General features: G+C 59.4%; 1 protein-coding gene across 1 annotated transcript; it reads left to right on the forward strand.

Annotated features, from left to right (window-relative positions):
- Positions 1 to 13,263: 13,263 nt before the first annotated feature.
- On the forward strand, positions 13,264 to 17,740 carry IL11 (interleukin 11; the record flags this gene model as incomplete). The annotated part of the gene is made up of 5 exons (XM_038381203.2): positions 13,264 to 13,363; positions 13,844 to 14,007; positions 14,280 to 14,366; positions 14,898 to 15,056; positions 16,085 to 17,740. Coding segments are annotated over 5 exons (675 nt in total), but the record flags the coding sequence as incomplete, so codon positions are not given.
- Between the last annotated feature and the right edge of the window lie 994 nt (positions 17,741 to 18,734).

The following is an 18,734-nucleotide window of genomic DNA, read 5'->3' on the forward strand; positions in this document are numbered from 1 at the left end:
AGTTCTCAGTGCATCCTGCAGAGGGCAGCAGTGTGTCCACCCCTCCGGTACCCTGGCGCGGGGCTGGGGAGACCGGGCACTGTCGGGGGCGGGGAGGGGGGGGGATGGAGGGCAGCGCCCCCTAGTGCTGGGCTGAGATAGTACAGGCTAAAACCCAGCCTGGTCGCTGGCTTCTGGGGGCATCTCCCCGTCCTCCCACCCCCATCAGCCTGGCCCCCTCCAGTGCCCCCCAAGGCAGCTCCTTTCCTCACCCTCCCTCATGTTCTCCCCGCTCCCTCCACTGGCTCGCGCTGCCTCCCCCCCCCGCCACCGGGCACGGGAGGGGAATATCTGATGCCTGTTTACGGCTGCGGCCGAGGGTTTCTATGGCGAGGGACCTGGCACCGAGCCCGGCACACACTGGGCCCATTCACACGCCGCCCATGCCGCGGCTCTGCCGGATACGCTGCTGCTTAACGCAGAAAGGCTCATTTCCCACCCCCCCCACCCCCCCGAGCAGCTGCAAGGGTGGCCTGTCCCACCAGGGGGCGCTGGAGGGAGCAGGGCAGGGGCAGCTCCCAGCTACTCCAGGCTCACACAGCGCCCCCTGCTGGCACAGGTGGGGCAGGGGTAGCCAGGACCCCACCAGCCAGCGCCTCCACCCCACTCCCCACCGCGCCCCCTGCTGAGAAAGAAGACACTGAGGTAGCCAGGAACACCCCCCTGCCCCCAACTGGAGCCCCCACCCTGTGCCCCACAATGCCCCCTGCTGGCAGAGGTGGGGCTGGGGTAGCCAGGACCCCACCAGCCAGCGCTGCCACCCCACTCCCCACCGCGCCCCCTGCTGGGGTAGCCAGGACCTCACCAGCCAGCGCCTCCACCCCACTCCCCACCGTGCTCCCTGCTGGGAAAGGAGACACTGGGGTAGCCAGGAACACCCCCCTGCCCCCAACTGGAGCCCCCACCCTGTGCCCCACAATACCCCCTGCTGGCAGAGATGGGGCTGGGGTAGCCAGGACCCCACCAGCCAGCGCCGCAACCCCACTTCCCACAGCACCCCCTGCTGGGAAAGGAGATGCTGGGGTAGCCAGGATCCCCCCCGCCCCCAGCTGGAGCCCCTGCCCTGTGCCCCACAGCGCGCTAGGAAAGGAGATGCTGGGGTAGCCAGGAACCCTTCCCCCATATCTGGAGCCCCCACCCCATGCCCCACAGCGCCATCTGCTGGGAAAGGAGGGGTTGGGATACCCGGGAGCACCCCCCACACACACACAGTTGATAGCCCAGTGGGGGCCATAGACCTATGAGGTCAGGGCCAGACACAATGGGGCCTATATTCCCCCCTGGCCCTGGGCTGGCTTTCCCAGCAGGATGAGGGGGGCCCCTTCCCAGCAGCTGTGAAGTGGGGCCCTTATACTGCTGGGTTGTCACTGGGGCTTGTGGGCTGGGAGCTTGGCTCCCATAGAGCGAGGTCACGGAGGGGCCAGCTGGATGTCTGGTTCTGGGAGGGGAGTGGGGTCTAGTGGTTAGAGCTGGGGGGGTGGGGGGAGGCTGGGAGCCAGGACGCCTGGGTTCTCTCCCCAGCTCTGGGAGGAGAGTGGGGGGAGGCTGGGAGCCAGGATGCCTGGGTTCTATCCATGGTTCTAGTGGGCATAGAATCCCCTTGCTACCCCAGGCATGGGGGCAACCCTCGGGGGGGCAGCTATGGGGGAGAAAAGTGAGCTCCCCTCTCATTTCCTCAGGGCTCTGGCCTAGCAGCTGACCCACGGGCTGGGCGGGGGCAGAGGTGGAGATCTCCTGGAGACGGGGCCGGAGGGTTGTAAATCGGGGCGTCAGTGACACACACTGGCTAGGGAGAGACACAGAGTCATCGGCTGCCCACTGGGCGCCTGGGAAGGCAGAAAGCAGGCGAAGGGGACCCTCCCCGGGAGGCGTGTGGATCAGAGCAGGCCAGCAGAGGAGAGGCTGGGAGCCAGGACTCCTGGGTTCTCTCCCCAGCTCTGGGAGGGACGTGGGGGCTGGTGGTTGAGTCGGGGCCCCAGGCGATGGTGCCTGTGAGTGGGGAGGGCCGGCTGACACATCAGCCGCAGAGGAGCCGGAAGCCAGGGGGCCCGGAGCATGTCAAGCCCAGTTTGACGGCAGCTGTGGCTCCAGGGGTGACTCCGAACCGACCAGCCGTGGCTTTGACTCAGCTCTCAGTCCGGCGGGGGGACACACCTGGGCTGGGGGGGCTTGTGAAATCCACACAGGGCCCCGGGCCGCACAGTCAGCGTCTCCCCAGCCAGCAGAAGGCCAAAGCTTTCATCTCCCAGCCACCAGACCACAATGCCCTGGGGAGGGGACCTTGGGGGCGCCCCCCCACTCAGGCTCTTACGTGCAGCTGAGTCTGAACCCAGGTGTCCTGGCGCCCAGCCCCCCGCTCTAACCACTAGACCACACTCCCCTCCCAGGCCTGGGGAGAACCCAGGAGTCCTGGCTCCCCTTCCGAGCTGGCTTTGGGGCCAGACGGCCACATGTAATGAGGGAAACGAAGAAACCAAAGAATCCTTTTAACCCTGAAAAGCCCAACTTTCAGTTCAGTGCAGTGACCCCACCTGGGGCTCTAGGGGTGAGATTTCCCCCGATTGTCTAGTCCCCCCATGAAGGCCCTGGGGTCTAGTGGTTAGAGTGGGTGGGGTGGGCTGGGAGTCAGGTCTTGGGGTACTTTTTCCAGTGTGGCTCTACGGGGGGGTGCTGTGTTGGAGGGGGTGTCTCAGTAGGGAAGGGCTCTCCCCTAGCCGGCAGTGTTGGCCCCCATGCCGCAGTACATTGCTGCGTCCTGAACAGCTCCCCCGGGGGGGCTGCAACTCAGCACCGAGCGAGGGATCCCTGAATGACCAGCTGCCGTGCCCCACCCCACAGGTGGCTGCATTGGGTGCTTCTAAGAGCCTTCGGAAGCGTTTTCGTGTCCCCAGGCCTGGGCTGCTGTCCCTCGCTCATCCCCTGAGCAGCAGTGGGTGGCGGGGAGCCGGATGTGTGGGAGGACCAACTGGGCCTGGCTCTTGCTTAAGAGGCAAACAAGGAAGGAGATTTCCCCAGAATTCCCCTGCTGGACCCTGGGGAGCAGTAACGCCGGTTCCTAGTGACACAGTGCGAGTCCCAGCACGAGGACCCTTCCATGCCCCAGTGATGCAGTCCAAACCCTGGCACGGATACCCCACTGTGCCCCAGTGATGCAGTGTAAGCCCCGGCACAGAGACCCCGCTGTGCCCTAGTGACATAGTGCGAGCCCTGGCACGGAGACCCCGCTTTGCCCTAGTGATGCAGTGCGAGCCCCAGCACTGGGATCCCGCTGTGCCCAAGTGACGCAGTGCGAGTCCCAGCACGAGGACCCTTCCATGCCCCAGTGATGCAGTCCAAATCCTGGCACGGATACCCCACCGTGCCCCAGTGATGCAGTGTAAGCCCCGGCACAGAGACCCTGCTGTGCCCTAGTGACATAGTGCGAGCCCTGGCACGGAGACCCCGCTTTGCCCCAGTGACGCTATGCGAGCCCCGGCACTGGGATCCCGCTGTGCCCCAGTGACACAGTGCGAGTCCCGGCACGAGGACCCTCCACACCCCAGTGATGCAGTCTGAACCCTGGCACAGATACCCCACCGTGCCCCAGTGATGCAGTGTGAGCCCCGGCACGGGGATCCCGCTGTGCCCCAGTGACTCAGTTCGAGCCCAGGCACGGGGATCCTGCTTTGCCCCAGTGATGCAGTGCGAGCCCCAGCACAAGGACCCCGCTGTGCCCCAGTGACAGGCCACTCACTGCCAGTGGAGATGGGGTGATGGCTCCTGCTGTGGAACTGCTCCAAGGACACGGGTCATCGATTTCACCGCTGTCCCTCTGGGGCTATGGGGGAGGTTATCTCACCCCCCACCCCCACTGCATTTCAGTGACCACAGCCAGCATGCCCGCATGTGTAGGAAGCCCAGCACATCGCATGCCTCCCAGCCAGCCAATAATGGGCGCCCAGCGGCACTGGGTCAGTCAGTTCCCCAGAATGCCAGAGATACAGGGCCTGATCCCCACTGTGGACCCACTAGACTGGGTTTAAAACAACCAGAAGCAGCCAGTTCTCTGTTGTGTCAGTCACTATCTATCACAACAGCCATCTCTCTCGTGGGTCCTCTGCAACTTTCTTTCTTTCTTTCTTTCTTTCTTTCTTTCTTTCTCAATAACCTTTCCCCCCACCTTCTTTTTTCATACCCCTTCACCCTTCCCAAAGTCTCCCCAGCAGCCACTCTCCTTTCAGGTGTGTGCGTGAAGGGGAAGAAAAGAAAGCCACCGGTGTGGGGGGGGGAGGGGTGACACCTCTCCCAGAGACACCAGTGGTAGTGGTGGTGGCAGCGGTGGGATTAGAGCATGACTTCATCACTCTTTCGCTCCCCCCAAGAAAATTTTAAAGAGAGAGTGCACTGACTGGCAATGCATTCTAGAGATGTGTGTCATCTCTTGCCCTATTGCACGCCACCCACTTCAAAACATGCACTGCAAGTCAGAGGAAGAGATTTTCGAGTGGTGATCTCTCTCTCTTGCGCTGCCTTTTTTTTTTCTGAATGGAAAAGGAATGAGTCAAGATGTGTCATCCTTTGAAAAAACACTCACACACTTACAGAGAGGGCCCTGCGCCTGGTATATAAAGAGCAATTTGTAGTGGTGTGACATGCACGCACACACACACACACATACACACACACAAAGTACAGTGAAGAGGTTGTGTGGCACTTTTTTTTTCACCTGCGGGGGGGTGGGCGGGGTGGGAAGTGTGCGTGTGTTGATTTTTGTGTGTGTGTGTGTGAGTGTGTGTGTGTTGGTAGAGAAAGTCTAGGGAAACGATCACTTTTTCCCCCCAATCTACCTCAAAAAAGTAATCAAAAAAAGCCTAGGGATTTTTGGAAAGCAGGTGGCCGCGAAGAAAATACGTTTGCCCCCCAAACCCAACAAAAGTGGGAGAGCGAGAGAGAAAAAAAAGCCATCACCCAACTGTACAAACAAACTCAAAAAGCAACTGACCAAAAAAAAAGCCAAGCCAAGCAACCCACAAACTTTAAAATCCAAACCAGAAGAAAGGACAAAATATTGCAGGAGAAGAAAGAGTTAAAACTCAGGGACCCCACAAAATTACCTTAGCCTCAAAGCCATTCAGCCCCGGCCAACCCTAAAAACATGAAAAGTAAGTTCTGATTTTTTGCTGTTTTTTTTTCCTTTTTGCCTAAATTTCCAAAAATGTTACTGCTTTTTTTTTTCCTTCTTCGTGAAGTAATTTCTTCCTTTACAATTCTCTTTCTTTCTAGCCCGAGCCGTGTGACTAGACCCTGTGTGTGCATGGAGAGTTACCTGTACACACGGATTTAGAGCTTTCAAGCTGCATGTACTTTGTCTGTTTCACGTGTTGTGTTGATCAGTTACAATTGCTTTCTGTCTTGCTGTACAGCTCGATGTTGCATTTTCTGCAGAGGCGGGTGTGTTGATACACCCAGGCTATGTCTTAGGCAGTAGCTGTATTGATCATTTGCAATGTGTAGGTGGATATTTAATGCATAGGTTGATGCTTCTGTCTCTCCATTTACATTTTAGTATCCTACGGTGTATATCTGAGGCAGCACATGTATGGATCTTGTATTTCGTTGCTTTATATTTGCGATCTGTCTCTGCGTAGACTTGGAAGGATGAGATTGTTATCAGTAAATGCTGGGAACCGTTGATTTCACCGCGCAGGAACAAATTAACAAAAAAAAAACGGTTCCATTGACAGCAATTGAAATGGGCAACAAAGTACGAAAACTTCTGCTGGGGAACGTATCAGAGTTTGATGTAAGGGTATTTTCTGGGTGTATTTTTCTGGGGTGGACAATTTGCGTGATCGCTTTTTAGATCCCATAGGCCTCTGTTTTCAAGTCTCTATTGTCTCCTTCCCCCTGGAATCTCCTACAACTGGGAATAGTGAATATTGAAACGGATTTAAAAGATGCTTAAGCCCCATTGTTGTGCACAAGCGTGCAAATTTAAGGGGTGTGGGGGGAAGCTTCAACATCAAATTATCTGTCGAAATGATGAAAATAGAAATTGCAACCTGCCAAGTCTAGGAATATTTAATGCAGAGATAGATGCTGCTCATATAATAGTGTGTGTATATATATATACTCCATGCACAGATGCTTACTCTGCTGTGTGTGCGTTTATATTTCCAGAGACCTACATACTGTGTCTGTCTGATACTGATCATTTGCAATCCATCTATTGCTTGCGCTTAGGCGCATATCCAGTGCCCAGCAAGTTGCATCTGTCCAGGGGTGGGCAAACTACAGCCCGGGGGCTGCATCCAGTCCTACAGACATTTTAATCTGGCCCTCGAGCTCCTGCTGGGGAGCGGGGTCAGGGGCTGGCTCCGCACGGCTCCTGGAAGCAGCAGCACGTCCCCACTCCAGCTCCTATGCATAGGGACAGTCAGGGGGCTCTGCACACTGCCCCCGCCCCAAGCATCGCCCCTGTAGCTCCCATTGGCCAGAAAACAGGACCAATAGGAGCTGCAGGGGTGGTGCCTGTGGATGGGACAGGGCACAGAGCCTCCGGGCTGCGCCTCTGCATAGAACCCAGAGCGGGGATGTGCCGCTGCTTCCGGAAGCTGCATGAGGTAAGCACCGCCCAGAGCTGGCACCCCTGACCCGCTCCTGCACCCCAACACCCTCCCAAGCCCTGATCCCCATCCTGCCCTCCGAATCCCTCAGTCCCACCCTTCTGCACCCCCAGATGGAGCCCTCACCCCCCCACCTGCACCCCATCTCCCTATCCCAGCCCGGAGCCTACTCCCGCACCCTGAACTCCTCATTTCTGGCCCCACCTCAGAGCCGCTACCCCCAGCTGTAACCCTCACCCCCTTCCACACCCCAACCCCCAATTCCGTGAGCATTCATGTTTCCATACAATTTCCATACCCAGATGTGGCCCTCAGGCCAAAAGGTTTGCCCATCCCGGTCTATAGCAATGCTACTACCAGCATGTTGTGTGGATCTGATGGGTCTATAGTTCCTCTGTACGGTTCAGGGTATGTTTAATGCATAGACAGATTCTTCTCCTTTATCGATGGCTGCATATATATATGTCTGCATGCCCATGCCCTGCATATCTGACCTGATCTATGGGTCACGCGCAGTGGGTCAGTTTCTTGCCCCATAGATGCGGTTTGCTCACTGAAGGGCATGTCTGAGCCCTGAACACCCCATGTGGCGCATTGATGGAGTAGCCTGCTGCGTCCATACCTCGCGCTGTGGGGCAGGTTGGGGAAATGCTCAGGCTGTACCAACGTGGGCAGATACGTGGCTCGCAGCTGGATGGATAATGGATCTGCTCCTTGGCCGGTGGGAGCCAAGAAGCTACGGCGAGTGCCTCCGGCTGGGGATCGGGCCCAGTTTGTCTCTGAGGAGGGGTTTCTTACTGAGTAGGTGCTTGTGTTCGAGTGATACGTGCAGCCGTATTGATCGATCTGTCCCTTGACACCCCCCATCTAGCTAGCTATCCCCAGCCCCCTCCTCCATCTATCCATCCCCATATACACCTGTCGGCATCTATCTCTCTATCTATTCCCAGCCACCTCCTCCATCTATCCATCCCCACATACACCTGTCAGCATCTCTCTATCCCCAGCCACCTCCTCCATCTATCCATCCCCTCATACACCTGTCAGCATCTCTCTCTCTATCTATCTATCCCCAGCCACCTCCTCCATCTATCCATCCCCTCATACACCTGTCAGCATCTCTCTCTCTATCTATCTATCCCCAGCCACCTCCTCCATCTATCCATCCCCACATACACCTGTCGGCATCTCTCTCTCTCTCTCTCTCTCTCTCTCTCTCCCCAGCTATCCCCTCTATCTATCTCTCTCGCTATCCCCAATCACCTCCTCCATCTATCCATCCCCACATACACCTGTCAGCATCTATCTATCCCCAGCTACTCCTCTCTCTCTCTCTCTCTCCCCCCAGCTACCCCCTCTATCTATCTATCTATCTATCTATCTATCTATCTATCCCCAGCCACCCCTTCTATCTATCTATCCCCAGCCACCCCCCCTATCCCCAGCTACCTATCTCTCTCTCTCTCTCTCTCTCCCTCTCCCCAGCTACCCCATCTATCTATCTATCTATCTATCTATCTATCTATCTATCTCCAGCCACTCCCTCTATCTATCTATCTCCAGCCACCCCATCTATCTATCTATCTATCTATCTATCTATCTATCTATCTATCTATCCCCACACATCTCTTGCCCCCGTGTGGCTGGTACCACATATTGATCACATACAATCTTGTCTGTTTTGGATGTGAGCCAAACCTGCCTTGTCGTCGAAGGGCAGATGGCTTGATGCTGTGATGGAAGCCCTGTGGCTGGCCCAGCTCAGGAATCAGGGCTCGCGGGCTCTGGATTGCAGTGTAGATAGGCAGGCTCAGGCTGGAGCCCCAGCTCCGACATCCCCAGCTCTCTGACTCGGAGCTGCAGGCTGTGTCTGGCACTGTGGACGTGCCCAGAGTGACATGCTTGGTCAGGGATGGGCAAACTTTTTGGCCTGAGGGCCACATCGGGGAATAGAAATTATACGGCAGGCCATGAATGCTCACAAAATTGGGGTTGGGGTGTGGGAGGCAGTGAGTGCTCTGGTTGGGGGTGTGGACTCTGGGGTGGGGCTGGGGATGAGAAGTTTGGGGTATAGGAGGGTGCTCTGGGCTGGGACTGAGGAGCTCGGAGGGCAGGAAGGGGATCAGGGCAGGGGGTTGGGGTGTGGGAGAGGCTCAGGGGGTGCAGGCTCTGAGTGGCACTTACCTCAAGCGGCTCCTGGAAGCAGTGACATGTCCCTACTCCAGCTCCTCTGCGGAGGCATGGCCAGGTGGTTCTACACGCTGCCCCCTCCACAGGCACCACCCCTGCAGCTCCCATTAGAGTGCGTAGGAGCTGGAGTGGGGCCAAGTCACGTGGTGCAACTCGCAGGCTGGCTTAAAATGGCAATGTGGCCCACGGGCCATAATTTGCCCACCGCTGTGCTAGGTGTATCTGTAACCCTCTGGCTGGGCCAGACTCTGTGCCTGCGCTGGAGGAAGAGGGAGACTTGTGGGGGGGGAGGGCGGCTTCTGTCTCCTTATGTGCCTTAGGAGGGGCTGGTAAAGGCCTGCCTGGACTGGATTTCCTCCCCCGCCCAGGGCTGACCCAGACCGGATTGCTCCCAGTGCCCTCTAGTGGCCACCCCCGAGATGGCTGTGACATGTGTAGGAAGTTTGGAAGGGTCTCAGCTGTGGGTGGAGAGTGTTACATGGTGGGGGGTGAGGGCCTGGGCTCCTCCAGGGGCAGAGTGCTCGGGGGGCTGCAGAAGAGAGAGGGGCGTAAAGGGGAAGGACAGAGGGGTGGGGAGCAGCGCGAGTTTGTGTAACCCCCACAGTGCTGGGAGAGCCTGGGGGCTGATGGATACTTGGGACGTGTGTGTGAATGTATGTGTGTAGATCTGTGTGTGTGTGTGTGTGTTAGAGATGTGTGTAAAACGGTGTGTAGATCTGTGTGTGTAGATCTGTGTTTGTGGGTGTAGGTCTGTGTGTAGATCTGTGCATGCTCTTGTTTAGATTGGGTGTGTGTAGATCTGTGAGTGTGTGTGTAGATCTGTGTGTGTTAGAGCTGTGTGCAAATGTGTGTGTGGATCTGTGTGTGTAGATCTGTGATCTCTGTGTGTGTGTGTGTGTAGAGCTTTGTGTGTGTGGTCTTGTGTACATCTGTGAGTGTGTGTGTGTAGACTTGTGGGGGGAGGACAGTTGCTATAAGTCAATGGAGCTGTGCTGATTTACACAAATGGGGTGTGTGTGTGTGTGTTTAACCCCTTCCTATCCCATGGCACTCCCCCAGCCAGTGGGCCCTACAAATCCCTTTACAACCCAGACCCTGACCAAGCCCCTCAGCCGGAAGGATCCAGGCCTGGGGCCCCAAGCGCTGCCAGCTCTGTGGGGTGGGAGGCCCCGAACACCCCCCACATGCTGGGGAGGTGGCCGGGTCTGTGCAGGGTTCCCACAGCCAGCAGCATCCAAGCCGAGCAAAACGGAGTACCTGGGGGCTGGTTACCCACCAGAGACAGCTAGGAGGTAAAGGAGGATGCTGGATAATAGGGGTGCAGGGAGATGGTGGGAGCACAGGGGGACTGTGGGGGTGCAGGGAGATTGTGGGGATGCAGGGGGATGGTGGAGGTGCAGGGAGACTGTGGGGACACAGGGGGATTATGGGGGTGCAGGGGAAATGTGGGGACACAGGGGGACCGTGGGGGTGCAGGGGGACTGGAGGAGTGCAGGAGGACTGGGATGCAGGGTGGCTCCTCGGGGTAGGGGGTGCAGGGAGGGATTTGAGGATACAGGGGAGTTGGGGCAGGGGGGTACAGGCAGGATTGGGGGAACCCTGGGTTGTTTGAGCAGGACGGGGGAGGGAGTATCTGGAAGTTGGGGGACAGGAGCCCCTTGCCATTAACTCTTGCGTTGCTAGGTGGCAGGTGTCTTAGTCTGATGGGAGGGGTCCCCATCAGGCCCTAACAGCCCCCCCCCCCGCCTTCCCTTCCTTTCCATTCCATTCCATTCCCTCCCCCATTTCCTGGGTTTCTCTGAGGGCTCCCCCCACCGCCCCAATGCAATCTCTGGGGGGTGAGACCCAAGCTGGGAGCCCCTCCCCACTCCTCTCTGGCCAATGAAAAGCAGCAGGAGGGAGCAGTGTTGGGGTTCAGTCCAGCACCCCCTGACTTGCCTCCTCTCAGACCCTGCACCCCATGAGCATTTCACCCCCAGGACCCAAACCTCCTCCCTCCTGCCCACTCCCCATCTCACCCCATGGGGCACCCCAGCCTCCCTCTACTGCCCCCACCCATACCCTCCCACCCCTACTCACCCTACCCTTCCTGTCCCTGCACCCCCCAGGTCCCCCCAAACTATGCCCCTCCCCCATCCACCCCTGCATCCCACAGGCACCCCGTGTCCCAATCTACCCCCCCTCTCCTGCACCCCCTCCCCTTCTTCCCCCTAAGCCCACCCCGCTCCTCTTCTGCCCCGGTTGATGTCCCCTCTGCACCCCATGGGCAGCCACCTGCCCCACCCCCTCCACCCTGCAGCCCTCGGGCAGGCCCTGCCCCACCCTGCCCCTCCCTCCCTCCGGGGCTGGGCCAGGTGTTCTGCGGTGACTCAGGGGAGCAGGTCCCGGCAGGCGCCAGGGTGAGCTCACCACAGGCTGCAGGCCCCGGCATGGCCCTTGGGTCAGCTTCCCAGGAGTGGGGGCAGGTGGCGGGGCAGGTGGGGGGCAGGGGAGGGGGGATGGCTGGATGGATGGGGGTGGCTGGGCAGGTAGGAGGTGTGGGGTGGGGCAGGGCGGGGGGATGGCTGGCTGGGGTGGCTGGGCAGGTACAGGGGTGGGGGGCAGGGGAGGGGGATGGCTGGATGGATAGGGGTGGCTGGTCAGGTAGGGGGTGGGGGAAGGGGAGGGGGGATGCATGGGGGGCGGATGACAGATCACCCTCATTTATAGTAGTGGTAAATCCTTCTATCTATCCCCCTCCCCCCCTCCACATCCTCTCCCTGCCCCCATGCACTCTCCCCATCCCCCCTGGCCTCTCCCCTTCCCCATTCCCCGTGCCCCCATCCCCCACCTCTTCCTCCTCCTGCCCCTCTCCCCCCACCTCCTCCTCCTCCCCCTGCCCCCATCCAGGCCTAGTGGGGTTCGGATCCTGGAAGCTGCTTTCCGGAGGCAGTGGGGACAGAGGGTTTAGGCAGCTGGAGGAGCAAAGCAGGGACCTAAACCAGCCCCCCAGGCTCCAGGCTGGACACTTGATCCCACCATAGCGGGGAAGGTGGGGGGGAAGAGCTGGGGGCTCGGCTGCAGGGGACACTGACCGGATTTGTTCGGGCCCCAGCGCAGGGACTGGCTGGCTCAGGGGAGCAGGGAATGGGGCCCGGGGTGTCTCCCCTCTAGGGGGTGCCGGCTCCCATCCGGCTCCATGGCAGGGACTGGCTGGAGGGGGAAGGGGGATCCCAGCATAGGGGGGTTTGAGGGGGGGGAAGGAGGGGATTAGAATGGCCCAGCTGTGTGGTCTGCACGGAGGAGGGGCACACAAGGGGGTTACCCCCAATAACCCCAGCCTAGGGCAGTTATGGCTGGGGGGGACTTTATCCCCTTCGTGCCCCATTGGGAACCTGGGATTTGCCTCTTCCATACAGCTAGGAGTTCGGGGAGGGGTGGTCCACGGTTATTCCTGGCCCTTCTGCCCCTCTACAGGCCAGGACTGCCCCTCCACCCTGCTGCCCGTCCTCCCGCCCCCCAGTGTCGGGGCCTTTGTGAAAACACACCCAGCTCTGGGCTGGTGGCCCCCCCAAGTGACTCTTGGTTACACCAAGCAGGATGCGGGGGGGGGGGGCGGCGAGAGGCAGCCACATTGAGTTTGGAATTGGTGGAGGAGTCCAGAGTTAACTGGGCAAAAGTCCTTATCATAACAGCCTCTTCCCAGAGCGACCCTACAATAACAAACTGGCATGGATGAGGCTGGGAGGGACTCTGGTGAACTCCAGGGCTGTGCGTGCTGGTTTGTTATTGTAGGGTCTCTCATGAAGGCACACCAGCTTGTTATCATGGGTCTCTCTTAAACGCACACCAATTTGTTATTGTAGGGTCTCCTGTAAACACTGACTGGTTTGTTATTTTAGGGTCTCCTGTCCACACAGATTGGTTTGTTATTGTAGGGTCTCCCATAAACACCGATTGGTTTGTTATTGTAGGGTCTCCTGTCCACACAGATTGGTTTGTTATTGTAGGGTCTGCCACGAGCGCCCGCTGGTTTCTTATTGTAGGGTCTCCAGTACACACAGCCTGGTTGGTTATTGTAGGGTCTCTCGTAAGCGCAGGCCAGTTGATTATTGTAGGGTCTCCTCTCCTCTGTGCTCAGCTTCACAGCGCAAGGGAAGGGCCCAGATTCCTTCTGGCTGAGGGAAGCAGCAGACAGGAAGCGGCCAGGGAAGGAGGCAGGAGATAGACGAGAGATAAAGGCAGCTCTCCGGCCACAGCTGAGCTGGCTTCTCCGGCAGCCCCGGCCAGCTGCGCGTCAGGGCTGGAGAATCCCCGCCAGCCAGCCAGCCAGCCAGCGCGGGGCAGGGCGGGGCGCAGGGGTCCTGGGAAAACGGGAGAGGACGAGGAGCGAGAGCCGTGACCTTTATCCCTCTGACATCCCATAAAAGACGATGCCTGACGGGGACAAAACGACCCTGTCCGCACAGAAAGCGAGGACACAAATCCAGCCAAGCCCACCACCCCGTTCCCGCGAAAGGGGCCGGGGCCGGGCTCGGTCGAGACAGAGGGTGAGCGCGAGGAAGCGAGAGGGGCGACGGAGACACAGCGACAGAGAGAGAGACCCCCGTGAAAGGGGCAGAGCGAGGAGGCTGGAGGTGGAGGGAGCGGGCCCGGCTGGGAGGCGAGGGCCGGAAGCCGTGGGCGATGGGCTGGTCCCGGCCGGCGGGAATGCGCGGAATCCGGACGGCCCGTCTGGCCCCAGGAATGCGGCCAGCCCCCGCCGGAGGAGAACCAACGGCCCCCAGGAAGGGGGTGGGCGCAGTGTGTGGGGTCCGGCGGAGCACCCCACCCCAGAGCCAGTGTGCAGGGCCAGCAGGGGGCAGCGCAACCTGTTTGGACATGCACACCCAGCATGTCTGGGATGGCGGAGGGTGGCGGGGTTTAGCCACCATAAATGTATTTGCTGCGCTAATAGCTGGCCAGGGAGAGAACCCAGGAGTCCTGGCTCCCAGCCCCCCCTCTTAGCCCCTCTCTCTGTCCCCCCACAGGCATTGTTTGCCGGCTGCTGGTGGCACTGCTGAGTCTGTGTGAGGGGCTGCGGGGGCTCCCTGCCCCGCGCCTGAAGCCCTCAGACCCCCGGGCCGACTTCGACTCCATCATCAGCCTAGCCAAGAACCTGCTGAGTGACACCAAACACCTGTTCCATCACTTTGTACGTCTGGGTCCCCCCCAGCCCCAGCCACCCTGGGACCTGCCCCCGCCCTCGGAACACACCCTGGTCCCAGCTACCCCCGCATCCCTCCTCCACCCCTGGATCAGCCCCACGGGCCCATCTACCCTGGTATTGCCCCTGCCATCTCCTTTCAGTCTATGAGATTGGTGTGGTGAGAATACACAGGGCTCTCCCAGCCCCACAGCCATTCCCGGGGGAGGGAGCTGGGTGGAACAGGCTGGACCAGATCCGATCCCCTCCTTCCTCCCCAGAAATCCCGGTACCCGGCCGAGGGGGAGCACAAGATGGACACATTGCCCGTGCTGTCCATGAGCGCGGTGGAGCTGGCCAACATCCAGGTGAGCGGGTCCACCCTGTAGGGGGTGGTTGGCAGCCTGGACCGTCGGGGTTCTATCCCAGATCTGGGTGGGGAGGGGGATTGCGGGGAGGGGGGCCTGGGCGCCTGGACTCCTGGGTTCTATCCCAGATCTGGGAGGTGAGTCGGGTCTAGTGGTTGGGGGGCTGGGAGCCAGGGCATCTGGGTTCTATCCTCAGCTTACGGCCCTTTACATCTATATGTAGAGGGGCTGAGGCCCCCCCACCTCTCCAGCCCCACTCCCACCAGGGCTAGGGGGGAAGATGCTTGGCCACATAGTGGGGCTGCAGTGCCCCAGTGGCCATCTGCATTTCACCCCCCTCTCCCCCGCTGGGGCCTCAGCCACTGATCGTAGGAGATCCTGGCGGGTGTAATGGGGCGGGGGGGGGAGGTTCAGGTCTAGGGGGATCCCAGCAGGTGCTGGGCAGAGATCCTGGCAGATCTTCGGGGCAGGCCCCGGGGGCTCCCCAGTGGGGGGGCTCAGTGGTTGTGGCTCATCCCCTCTTTGCCCCAGGTGCCTGGGGGCCTGGCACGGCTCAGCGCGGACCTGCAGAACTACCAGAAGCACCTGGAGTGGCTGCGCCGGGCCGGGTCGGTGCTGCGGCCCCTGGAGCAGGATTTGGGAGCCCTGCACGCCCGGCTGGAGCGGCTGGTCAAGCGCCTGGAGCACCTGGTACGGGGCAGGGCCTGAGGCATCTGGTATGGGGTGGGGGGGACACACACCTGTCCTGGGGGATGGGGCCTGGGGTACCTGGTGCAGGGCGGGGCCTGGGGAGACAAACCTAGCATGGGGGGGCGGGTACATGCCTGGGGCACCGGGTACAGGGTGGGGCAGCACCTGGAGGTAGCGCCTGAATACACCTAGCATGAGGGGTGGGGGCTGGGGCACCTGGGATGGGGCAGGGCTGGGAGCAAGATTGGGACTTGGGGGGCTCTTGGGCTGGAGCCAGTGCTGGACAGACAGACACACACACACCAGCAGGGGGCAGGGCAGGGCAGGGCTGGACCCCCCCCACCCCCAGCAGGGGGCAGAGCTGGACACACTCCCACACACCCAGCAGGGGACAGGGCTTGACACACACACCAGCAGGGGGCAGGGCTGGATACACACACCCAGCAGGGGACAGGGCTTGACACACACACACACACACACACACCCAGCATGACACACACACACACCCCAGCAGGGGGCAGGGCTGGATACACACACCCAGCAGGGGACAGGGCTTGACACACACACACCCCAGCAGGGGGCAGCACTGCACACCCATGTGCACACGCATGCACACACACACACCAGCAGGGGGCAGGGCTGGACACACACACCCAGCAGGGGACAGGGCATGACACACACACTAGCAGGGGACAGCACTGCGCACGCACACGCACACACACCAGCAGGGCGCAGGGCTGGACACACACACACCCAACAGGGGACAGGGGCTTGACACACACACCCCAGCAGGGGGCAGCACTACACGTGCACGCACACACACCCACGCCCATACCCTCCAGCAGGGGGCAGGACAGGGCAGGGCTGGGGACACACACACCCACACCCCCCAGCAGAGGGCTGGATTGGGCACACCCCCCCACACACACACCAGCAGGGGGCAGGGCTGAACCCCCCCACACACACCAGCAGTGGGCAGGGCAGGGCTGGACACACACTCACTCATTCTCTCTCTCTCTCCCCTGCAGATGTCCCGGCTGAACTTGCCCCGGCCCAGTGACCCGCTGCCCGTGCTGCCCTCGCACGGCACCCACTGGGCGGTGGTGCAGGCCGGCCACGCCCTCTTCCACAGCCTGCACCTCTACCTGGACTGGGCCGCCCGCGCCCTGGTTCTGATCCGCAACAAGCTGTGACAACCGGTGCAGTGGGGGGCCCTGCCCCGGGGACACCTGGGGTCCCCCATCCAGCATTCCAGGGCACAGGGGTCCTGCCCCCCAGCTGTGGCACCCACTGGGCCCCCCCACACCAATAGGGGGTGCTTGTTGGCTAGCCCCCCCCAGATGTAGCAAACTCTTATTTATGCAACCCACTATTTATTTATTTATTTACAGTAGGAGATGGGGGCTCGTTAGCCTTTTTCTTTTTTTGTATTCATTTCTTGTTACGATTCCCCTCCCGCCTCAATCTGAGGGGAGGTATCAAGGCCCTTCGAGCGAAGAAATGGAGAAGCGGGGCTAGAGGAGGAGAGTCTCACACCCTCTCCCCCTTGCATTTCACTCCTATCCCTACCGCACCGGGGCTGTCCCAGCCCCTCCTTCTGTGGGACCCTCCTCTGTTTGCTTCTCCCGCTTTCCATCTTCCCCCTCTTCTGTCTTTCCTTCTTTCTCATTCTCTTTCGCTTGTTTTTCGTTCCTTCCTTTCGCTCCTTCTTTCGTTCGTTCTTTTGTTCCTTCTGTCTCTCTCCTTTCTTTCATTTGCTCGTTCCTTCTTTCTTTCGTTCCTTGTCTTTTGTTCTTTTGCTCCTTCTTTCTTTCATTCACTTGCTCTTTTGCTCCTTCCTTCTCTCTCTCTCTCTATTCTGATTTTCCCATCCTTTCCCTCTTTCTTTCTAAAAAGAAAAGGAGTACTTGTGGCACCTTAGAGACTAACAAATTTATTAGAGCATAAGCTTTCGTGAGCTACAGCTCACTTCATCGGATGCATTCTTTCTTTCTATATTCTCTTCTTGCATCATCCTTTCTTTCTCTCCTCCTAGGGCAGCAGTGACCCCTAATGGCCGCGCTGCTGAACTGCAACCCCCGGGCTATGTAATTACATAGACGATTCATCCTTCATTTCCTGATTTGCGGGGGGGAAGGGGGGGAATTTATTGCTGTCCGGGGTGAGGACGGCGCAAGAGCCGCTCTCATGCCTGCGCAGGCCCTGGAAAGCCTTTGGCACCGTGCTCCGGAAGTTCACCACAGTCACAGATGCTGCTGGCCCTGAAGAGTTAATGGCGAAAAAGCAGAAAGGAGCCAGGACTCCTGGGTTCTCTCCCTGGCTCTGGGAGGGGAGAGCCCAGACACAGAGTCATTGAGATCAGGGTCCCGTCAGGCCGGGCGCTGCCCAGACACAAAGTTCCCCTACAGATGTTTACCCCCTACTATCCCGGATCCCACAGCTGGGCCATATTTCCATATAACTGCCCTCCATCTCTGTATTTATGCCCTTGCTTTGGGTCACTCCACCCTCACGCTATTTATAAATCCATTGGACGTTGCTGTTTTAAATTATTTAATTTATTATCTATGCCAAGATTGGGTTGTTTTGCTAATTATTAATAATAATAATAATTATTATTATTATTTGGGTCACGTTCACCTTATTTATTGAGCCAGCGATTTATTCCTTTTTTAAAAAAGCTTTAAAAAGAAAAAGAACGTGGAAAAGAAATGCCGTTTTGAAATAAAATCCTAAGCGGATGGACAAGGAATGCCGGTGTCTTGACTGGGGGGGAAGGGGAGGTCTTGCATCTTCATGGGTGGGGGCGGGGGGGGCAACCCAGACTCCTGCTCCGCAGCCCTAGGGACACCCCCTTCCCCCGGTCTACAGCCGGGCTAATGAGCTTTTGGACCTGGTTCCAGCCAGATACATAGGGAGGGATCAGGTGTTGCCGGAGCTTCGGGGGCTTCAGCCAGGGAAGTTCTGGGTCTGGCCCGGAACAGAGACAGGGATCCGGATGGGGTGGGGCGGAGCTGGGGCGAGCCTGGTTCTGACCCACTGCAGAACCAGGGAACAGCTGGGAAATCCAGAGCTGGGCTGGAAAGTCTGCAGACCTGCAGGGGGGAGAATCGGATCCGGTTCCGAGCCAGGAGGGGTCCGCTAGGAGCCAGGGAGAAAAACCACACCACCACCCCGCCCATCCCCCCAGAACCTTCCCCCACCTGCCCCCTGCCCTTCCCCATCTGCTCATCCCCCCAGAACCTCCCCCCACCTGCCCCCTGCTCATCCCCCCCATTACCTGCCCAACCACCCAGAGCTCCCCCACCTGCCCCCTCATCCCCCCCATAACCTGTCCAACCACCCAGAGCTCCCCCACCTGCCCCCTCCTCATCCCCCCGAACCTCCCCCCACCTGCCTCCTGCTCATCCCCCCCATAACCTGCCCAACCACCCAGAGCTCCCCCCCCTGCCCATCTCCCTAGAGTCTCCCTCACCTGCCCATCCCCCCCCATTCGACCTTCCAGCGACCCAACCCTACTTCTCCCCACAGCTCCAGTTGTCCCAGCCGCAAGGTCATGTGATCCCCACATCTTATGATCCAAGGTTAATTTCCCCCTCCCATCCGAGCTGGTCCCTCCTCATTGGCCTCCCGGGGTGCTTCCTCCAATCCCCATTGGCCACTCCGAACGCCCGTTGC

This window comes from Dermochelys coriacea, chromosome 23, assembly GCF_009764565.3.
Source record: "Dermochelys coriacea isolate rDerCor1 chromosome 23, rDerCor1.pri.v4, whole genome shotgun sequence".
Taxonomy (NCBI): Eukaryota; Metazoa; Chordata; order Testudines; family Dermochelyidae; genus Dermochelys; species Dermochelys coriacea.